The 9,862-nt window shown below is 31.8% G+C and overlaps 2 protein-coding genes across 2 annotated transcripts; both read left to right on the top strand.

The window, feature by feature from the left end:
- The first annotated feature begins 141 nt into the window (after window positions 1–141).
- LOC126678414 (uncharacterized) lies at window positions 142–912 on the top strand. The gene is made up of 2 exons (XM_050373313.1): window positions 142–325; window positions 632–912. The coding sequence occupies exons 1-2, from the start codon at window positions 142–144 to the stop codon at window positions 910–912; spliced, it is 465 nt and encodes a 154-aa protein (XP_050229270.1).
- A 1,120-nt stretch (window positions 913–2,032) lies between these two features.
- On the top strand, window positions 2,033–6,173 carry LOC126678130 (endoglucanase 10-like). The gene is made up of 6 exons (XM_050373011.2): window positions 2,033–2,588; window positions 2,685–2,968; window positions 3,073–3,510; window positions 4,375–4,513; window positions 5,217–5,383; window positions 5,497–6,173. Exons 1-6 carry the CDS (start codon window positions 2,369–2,371, stop codon window positions 5,827–5,829), a joined length of 1,581 nt encoding a protein of 526 aa, XP_050228968.1. The 5' UTR covers window positions 2,033–2,368; the 3' UTR covers window positions 5,830–6,173.
- Window positions 6,174–9,862: the final 3,689 nt, after the last annotated feature.

Below are 9,862 nucleotides of genomic sequence, written 5' to 3'. Positions count from 1 at the left end.
AAATCTTGATTTAAAAAATCTTAATTTAAGAGCTTAAATCAACGGCGTAGATTAATTTAATTAAAATTGTATCTTTTTGATCTACACCGTTCATTTTATAATGAACGGTGTAGATCTGAACATGACCCTTTCAAGTTGAAAATGAACTTGAGGGAATTCCAATCCATGAAAATTCTAATAAAAATACAAAAAAGTAATTGCAGAGCTACAACACATACTGTTCTTATTGTTCGAGCCAAGACATTAGGAATTGATGTCCAAGTAGAGCACAATGCATCTGTTATGAATGCTGTTGGCGTTTGTGGATTGCAATTGTATCGATATGGTTTCGATTCCCTTTTTCACTGATACTTCGAGACCTGATAGCTTTTACGAGAGGATTAAGAAAAATCGTGATCTTGGATTTGGGTGAGTTTGTCATTTTTGCATTACTTTCGTTTCATACGTGATACCTTTACACTTATTTACAGTGAAATTATAATACTAGTGAAAACGCCCCTAGACTTGAACCTCTATAAACAAAAGACAGTTTCTTTTCACTTTTACGGGATGTTGAGTGTGTATCAGCAATTTCTTGTTGGTTATATCTGATGTGGAATTCTGATCAAATTACTGCTTTTGGCCTCTATAGATATAAAAGTGAAGCAACCTTCATTGGAATCCTTGTCCAGGTATGTGTCCAGAGATCTTCCTGTTGTTGTCCTTTGTGCAGCTCCACATTTTCAAAATTTGGGGCTTATTTATCTCTTAATCATTTACTTGAAAGGGATAGCCTGGACCAAAAAGACAACAGAAGCGCGCGACAGTTTTGAAGAAAAACATACAAAGCTAGCAAGTAAAACTGGCCGTGTCAATTTCTCATATCGCATTGACATGAAAAAGTTGCAAATTGCTTACCGTCATTCAGTTTAACTTTACGCTTACTGCTTATTTATGGTTTTGTAGCCTTTTTCCGGATACATCGGATTCCGACATCAATTGCATTTCTACGGGCCTCTACTGCTCTTTTAAGTTGCTAGAGAAAAGATTTGTGCTTTAGCTGACTAGAGCAGACATTTTGTGTGTACACTTCAAGTCTAAATTTTGAATGAGAGTGAACTGTATATTTGTATAGTCAATTGAATCATGCCATACAGTGGAAAATATGGTTTCTTGTACTAGAAGAACAAATGAATATTTTCTTTCCATGGATTAGCAATGCTTTGAATTAATCTGTCCTTTTTTTCTCTACACGAAAGTAGACAAGTATGATATCGGTTATATGAGTTCGGGAGGTGAAATTCAAGTAGTTTGAGTTTGAGATAGATACAAGTTTTTCGAGTTGATTTCAAAAAAACTCACTAGTATACCGACTTTTTTACACTAAATTGATTAACTTTTAATTAATTTATCGTTTAAGTTATTTGATAAAATAATATATTAAATTTGCATGTTAAATAACATATTTTTTCAATTCTTTTGAATTTATTATACTCAGTTTTAGAATGAAGAGTTGTTTATATTTTTTTTAATATAGGTCATTCTTTCATTGATTATATGAACAATATTAAAAATATTTGTCATCTAATTGTTGCATTAGATGCAATAAAGAAAATTTATTTTTGATTAGTTAAAAACAAGGTTCAAATCTGTTCATAAACCTTTTAAGTGTAGTAATATCATATCCAACCTAATTATTAATCTACCAAAAAAAAGGGGTCCACTTACCAAATTCAATTAAAACAAGTGGGTCCAGATCATGGAATGGACACCCAAACTGCAATACGGGTCGTGTTTGGACTTTGGGCTATAAGACCCAAATTCATTGGGGCAGGCCCAATAATTATAATTTAAGGGGCATATCTGTCATTTTAACTTCAAAAAGACCGGGAAAATAGTATGAAAAACACTGATAATTTTGTCGGTGCAGTAAAATATCCAGCAATCATATACTAACAAAAAAAAAGGTTATGTCATCCGGGTTGACCCAGATCCAACTGAACAAAGCTATTCCTTAATTAGATTGTTAGTTGCTAAATCTATTCCTTAATTAGAATTGTTAGTTGCTAAAGCTATTCTTTATAACTGATATAAACAGCGGCCTCCATTACCCTTTGTCTTCTTCCTTTTTCTTTTGTCAATTTCAAGTCCTAATATATTTAATTTTAACTCAATCTATATCTTCTACTTCTAATTAAAGGCATTCACTCAATTTGTATCTGTATTGCTTAATGCAAGCGATTAGAGATTATATTTCAATCTCTAATTTTATTTTCTAATCAATAATTTATTTCTTGCGCATTTTGATATGTACAATTATTAGATCTAGACAATATAGAGTGCTGGTTATAGGATTTTTGAACGATTTAAAAGCTCACATTGGCTGGAAATGGGAGAAAAATCGAGGTCAAGAGGCTGTTGCGGTTGGTTTATAGTGGCTGTGGTGTTAGCAGTGGTGGTTGTCGCCGTAGTTTACACAGTTAGAAAGAAAATCAATGATAAATCCGACGGTGGTGGGCCTAGTCCGGTTCCAGGCCCTCCCGGCGCTATAGAAAAGAAATACGCCGACGCTCTTAAAGTCGCTATGAAATTCTTTGACGTCCAAAAATGTAATTTCCTTTTAACCCTTTGAATTGTTTTCTGTATTGGTTTTTATTGAAATTAATGTCTAGTTTTTTAATATAATTATTGTTGTTAAAATGCAGCTGGTAAGTTGGGTGATGATAGTATATCATGGAGAGGCGATTCGGGTCTTAATGACGGGAGTCAAGCGAAAATCGACCTGTCCAAAGGAATGTATGACGCTGGAGACCATATGAAGTTTGGTTTGCCCATGGCTTTTACTGCAACAGTGTTGTCCTGGGCTATTCTTGAATATGGTGATCAAATGGATGTTGTTGATCAGTTAAAACCAGCTCAAGATTCGCTTAAATGGACCACTGATTATCTCGTAAATGCTCATGTTTCGGATAATGTGCTTTACGTTCAGGTCAAATATAGTCTTTTAAGCATTTGTATATTCAATAGTTGTAGCTTTGTTTCATAGTTTGATCATTAAGGAATGTAACTCGAAGCCTATGAAATGCATAACAGGTTGGTGATCCGAAGGTGGACCATGGTTGTTGGGACAGACCTGAGGTGATGACTGAGAAAAGACCTCTTACTCAGGTGAATGAATCGGCTCCAGGGTCAGATGTTGCAGCTGAAACTGCTGCAGCTTTGGCGTCTGCGTCTCTGGTCTTTAAGAAAACTGATCCAACTTATTCGAGCACCTTGCTTAAGCATGCTGTACAGCTGTTTAGTTTTGCTGATAAGTATAGGGGTTCTTATAGCGAGAGCATCCCTGACGTACAAAACTATTATAATTCAACCGGATATGGGGATGAGCTCTTATGGGCAGCTAGTTGGCTTTATCATGCAACAAAGGATAAATCATATATCCAATATGTGACTGGAAGTAACGGAAAATCTTTTGCAAATTGGGGAAGTCCGACATGGTTTAGCTGGGATAATAAGCTAGCTGGAACACAGGTATATATGAGATACTGCATTTATTTCTTTTAGCATTTGATGGGTTCGATTCTTGTGAGCATGAAATTTTTTAAAAGACATTTTGTTATGTGATGTCTGCAATAATGTATTATATTTCTACGCAGTTCATTTTTATGTTGTTATGGCATAGCCAATGAAATATGTTGTGAATTGATGTTTTCTAGAGATGCTCCTCCTAAACATCAACGCGAGTCTGTCAATGCATGTGGAAGAAGTTACTTTTAAAAAGTACAATTAGTTCTCTTCTATTTTTTTACCAATTTTAAGAACAATGTTGGTTGCTCCTTTAGTAAAGGGTAGAGTGAAATCTGCAAGTAGTTGAGTTTCATCATACAATGCTGAAAATTATGGAACTTGTAAACAAAACGATTGGAAACTGAGACATGCCAAAGCAATTACAAGAGTAAGAATTAGGATAGGAAAGCAACAGACAAAATGGTGCAATTTAAACAAAGACGTTACAATTATTTGAGAAAACCGACACATTCCTTCCTTTTTTGCCTAAAGTTATCTTTCATACAACGGGAGAAAACCTATTATCGGGATGTTATTTGCTTTTGGCCGTGACAGAAGGCCATGCTTTGTACACCTATACTTGGCTGGTAATTGAATTTGTCTGCAATATTGAGATGCATGACATCTGAGCTAACATCTGCATAAAAAGCTCTGATTTTTCTTGTGCTCAAGGCATAAACTGTGAATTCAATGTGTTCTCTCCTCATAAAATATTACATAAATACAGTTCTCTGGATTCCAGCTCTTTAAATATTGAAACTTTGTCTTAAAATGCTCCTTTTCACTACATCGGCTTCTTGAGAGGATAACTAATTGATTCTGATGCAGGTTTTATTGTCCAGATTGATGTTTTTTGATGAGAAAGACACCTCAAACTCGGACCTTCAAATGTATAGGCAAACAGCTGAAGCTGTGATGTGTGGCCTTTTACCAAAATCTCCAACAGTCACAACCAGCAAAAATGACGGTATGTCTTTCCTTAGTGACAAAAAGTAGGTTCTTTAGCATGCATCAATTAGAAATAATCTTTTTGAAGTTTTTATTTTGATCAAGTCCATCTTACCTTTTATAGTTTCAAATAAACTGTTTTTTTTTATCTTTTGCATCCTATCGGTGCATGTCTGAACTTGATACATCAGACATTTTTACAATCTGTCGCTCTGGACTAAGTGAACACTTCCCGAAGGAAAATGTATTTTTCCGATTTTGGACAATGGTGGCTTTGCTTCTTCTTCTATATATTATTGTGATTTGTGGCACATTACTGTAAACATATCTCTTATTCCTCCCGAGCGCTGCTTGCTTTAACTCAATTCATTTACAATGTGCTTTCAGGACGAATTAGTTAAAGGATCAGATAAATGAATTTTGGAGAAACTTATTCTTGAGGAGGATGAGTAATCGGTCACCTGTGTAACTAATTTAGTAAACAATACAGTGTTCTGCTTTATAGGAAATTGGTCATTACTAATGCCTTGTAGTTTTGGTCAAAAATAACGAACTTTAGTCTCTGTCAAGACATTCAAAAAAGTTTACTAGATTTTGATAACAGATGCAGATATTAGAGAGCATTTTGCTATACTGCACATTTATAAAAGATCAGAATCATGCTCAGATGATAAACAATTGTTGTTTGCATCTTTACATTGTTAAATTCTTGTTTGATTCAGGTGGCCTTATATGGGTCAGTGAATGGAATGCTCTGCAACATCCTGTTGCTTCTGCATTTTTAGCTGCTCTTTATAGCGATTATATGCTTACATCGAGGACTGCAAAGTTATCTTGTGATGGAACTTCATTCAGACCGGCAGATCTTCGTAAATTTGCCAAATCCCAGGTAAACAAGTCACATTCTATTGGCTTGGCTTTAACTTATCAGAATTCACTAGATTACTTTATCTTGAAGCCTTATACCTTCCAAATGTGATAATACTGAGTACCATGATCCAGGCTGATTATGTTTTGGGCAACAATCCAATGAAAATGAGCTATCTCGTCGGATACGGCGATAATTACCCACAATTTGTGCACCATAGGGGAGCTTCAATCCCAGCCGATGCAACCACTGGTTGCAAAGATGGGTGGGAATGGCTCGATTCAAAGGACCCCAACCCTAACATAGCTTATGGAGCACTTGTCGGTGGGCCCTACCTAAATCAATCGTATGTTGATTCTCGGAACAACTCAATGCAAGGCGAACCAAGCACTTATAACAGTGCAGTCATTGTCGGCCTTCTGTCGAGCCTAGTCACTACCTCCTCAGCAGTTCAATCCTTCATATAAAATTACAAAGTGTTTATACAAATCTAGTAGAATATTGTTTGTACTATATGCTATATTGCACGGGAAAAAAAACGCTGAAACAAAAAATGTTGAAATGGAAAACGATGAGCCAACTCAAACGGATACTCCTATGCGACGCTTGTTCACTCGCCGGAACAACCCTATCCCTCATCATTATTCAGGCTGCAGCAACAACCAACATGTTTGGTTTGACATGGACTGATTGTTTCTTTGTTTTAATATTCTTTCATTACTGTACACATTATTAGTTTTGATAGCAACTTTGTTGATTGGATATTGTTTTATTTTATGAAAGGACAATTTTATATGATTCATTTTCAGTACATTTTTATGAAAGGACAATTTTATATGATTCATTTTCAATACATTTTTTGCAACTTGATTGATGCGGGTATAACTATAATTCTTGTTGGGATGAATGCATATGAATCAGAAAACTATAAACGCAGATATAGTCCAATAAAATCAGCAATATAGATAACAATGAAAAAAGATGCAAAACAGATTTTTGTCAATTTGTAAACCCAGTACCTTAATTTCAGATTTTTAATTTTTATAACGTGATTCTCCATCAGTTACTAAGATGCAAGATTGAAATTTATGACCTATGGTTGCCCTCTATTGCTGGTGTATTGTTACTTTCTTTTATATGAATCCAAAATTTCTATTAAAGCCACTAGAAATGGTAAAAAAAACTCCATTATGTAAGAGCTTACGCACAATCGAGGCTACGAGTCTGAGTAAGGAGATACAAAGAATCAATGTTTTAAAAACCGGAACGGAAACTGGCTTTGTTGGGGGCTCATATTTCAATCGGTTCAACCGGGTTGGATTGGATTTTTTAATTTTAATAAAATATAGGGCTCTTTACAAATTTACCTAAAAAACAAGAATAATAGGATAATATACCTCAATAAAAAAAAATTATTAAAAATACATCACAACTTTCTAGATATTGTATTGTTACTCTACGTGGCAAAAAGTTAATGATTTTACTCTAACATATGGAATGCATGATCTGACACTTTCTTTCTCTTTCCACTTCTTTTCTTTTTTTCTTTCTCTTCTTCCACTTTTCTTCTTTTTCTTTCTTCCTTTTTTTCCCTCTTCTTCCACTTCCTGCATTTTTCACTTTCACTTATTTTCAATTTTCCGTCATCTTCAATCTTGTAATTTTATTTTAAAATTTTCCAATTATTTATGTATCATTATTTTTTATCTCGCAATTTCATCTTTCAGATCTAGATCTAAAAAAGCAGCAGTGATATTATCATATCGGTATCACAATTTTTTTTCATAATATTATCATAAAAGCAGCAGTGACATTATCATCTCGGTATCATAATGTTTCTATAAAAAATTATTTTTCGTATGTTATCATACTATTATCGTTAACTTTGTCATACTATTATCATCTATTTTTATAAAAATTATCATAACATTATCATAATATAATTTATCATAACAGTATCATAAAATATTATCATAAGATTATCATGACATATTTTATCATAGCTATATCGTAACCTTTTATCATTAACCTTATCATACTATTATCATAACATTAGCATAATAAACTTTATCATAACAATATCATAAAATATTATCATAACATTATCATAACGTACTTTATCATAACTATATCATAACCTTATCATACTATTATCATAAACCTTATCATACTATTATCATAATCGTATAATATTATGATACTGATATGATAACGTTATATGATACAAACATGCTAACGTTAATGATACCGATATGATAATCAAACACTTTTCTTGACAGAAAATTATTTTTCTCTACAGTGTTATGATAATTATATGATAACGTCATAGTGATAACGATATGATAATCAGACGTTGTTTTCTGCACAAAAACTATTTTTTCTGCAGAAAATCGTTTTTTTCATCAGAAAATCGTTTTTAATGCAGATTTTCAGATCTTAAACTGGAAAAATTAAAGAACAATTTTTTTAGATCTGAGAGTTAAAATAAATTATAATAATCACCACGAGTTAAGAAAAAAATTGCTAAAATATGGAAGAACGGTGAATCGACGGCGGAGCAAAGATGAAGCGAAGGCGGAGCAACGACGGAGTGATGGCGGATCGTTGAAGGAACGACGACGGCATGATAAAGAAAAAAAATAAAGAAAAAGAAGAAAATGAAGAAGAAGAAAAAATGGAGAAGAAGAAGAAAAAGAAGAAACACAGAGAAAGATAGAGAAAGAGAGAGAGAGAGGGAAGTAAATCTGAAAAAAAAAAAGATATACATGTTAGAGTAAAAATAAAACATTTAGAGTAAAAAATAATAAGAAATAAGTATTATTATAATAAAAAAAGACTATAGAGTAAAAAAATAAAAATGCTAAAAAGGTGAGGTATTTTTTTTATGTTTTCCTTATTGAGGTATAATTTACTATTATTTTAGAAAATAGAGTGTTTTACCTAATTTTCTCTAAAATATAATTTTTTAAATTAAAAATATATAATATTATATAATTGAAAATATGATAAAATATTTAAATTAGTAATTTATTAGTGTTTATTTTTAAAATAATTATTAAATAAAAATATAATAAAAGTTTATAAATAGAAGTAGAATGATATATTGAAATAAAACTAATTGTTTAATATGTGAAATATAATTATAATTGATTAAAAATAATAGTACATTTAAATAAAATTCATGATTGAATATGAATATTCTTTTACACTTGAAGGCTTGGCTCAGTTGGTCAATCTCTAATGATATGTGTGAGGTTGAGGGTTCGCCCTTCAACACTCACAGGCAGTGTGCCTATTTAAAAAATGTCTAACATTAACTCCCGTTAACCCTCGCTAACAATTAAAGTAGGCTATCTTTGACCAAAAAAAATATGAATATTCTTTTTGAATTAAATTTATATTTATTTAAAATTTATATTTAATGCATTATATATATATTATATTATATTTATTCATTAATAAATATATAATTTATTGATTAATGTTTATAATCTATTTTATTAAAAATTACAATTAAGTCTTCAATAACTTTATAGTTTTTTAAAGTACTAATAATTAATTTTATTAAATATGTAAAAGAAGTAACAATATAGCTATAATTTATTTACATAAAAAATCAACGTTAAATTTAATATTTTTTTCAATTAGATTAAATTTATTTTAAGTGTTGTTACTCTAGTACTACTATATAAGCATGTAATAAAAAAAATAATAGCTACTAATCTTATAAGGGTGTCAAAATTGGTTGGTGGGTCGTGTTCGTGTCGTGTCGATCCACTCTGATGACACGATAAAGGTTAACACGAACACGACCCATTTAACTAATCGTGTTTAAAACTCAATTCTAACACGACACGGAATTTAAACGAGTGACACGACACGCCTAACACGTTATGATAAACAGGTTACACGATTAAACGACACGACAACACGACCCGTTTAACCTGTAAAAAATTTAAAAATATACAAAACATAATTTTACACTCAAATTTACCAGTCCATACTCAAATTATAATCCAAATTCAAATATCTCAAATTTTAAACAAACATCTTATTTTTAAGATAAACCAAATATAAGCATAAATTAAATATGTCTCACCAAAAAGTAAGTTCTAATATCTCCTAAAAATATATCTATCACTTAATTTCTAGAACTTGATGAAAGAGGGCATATAATTTTTTTTTAAAGTCCGACTCCAAATTAAGCTCCATATTTTTTTTTGTGAGTTCTTCTACTTCCAACAATATTGTATATATCTGTAGCAGTAAAATATTAGAATAGAAATTAATTTTTCAAAAATATTATTATCGAAATTTCTAAAATCATGTTACACCTTGATTTCCAAGTAACCAATCTCTACTGCATACCAAAGTTCAACAACTTCGGGTTTTAATACACTCCGATATTGATTAAGGACCCTTCCACTATTACTAAATGTATTTTCAGAAGCCACTATAGTAACTGGAATAACTAAAACATCACGATCCATGGCTGCAACA

The sequence above is a fragment of the Mercurialis annua genome, linkage group LG4, assembly GCF_937616625.2.
Source record: "Mercurialis annua linkage group LG4, ddMerAnnu1.2, whole genome shotgun sequence".
NCBI classification, from domain to species: Eukaryota; Viridiplantae; Streptophyta; class Magnoliopsida; order Malpighiales; family Euphorbiaceae; genus Mercurialis; species Mercurialis annua.
Note: the sequence above shows the minus strand (reverse complement) of the source record. Positions and strands in the feature narration are given on the sequence as shown.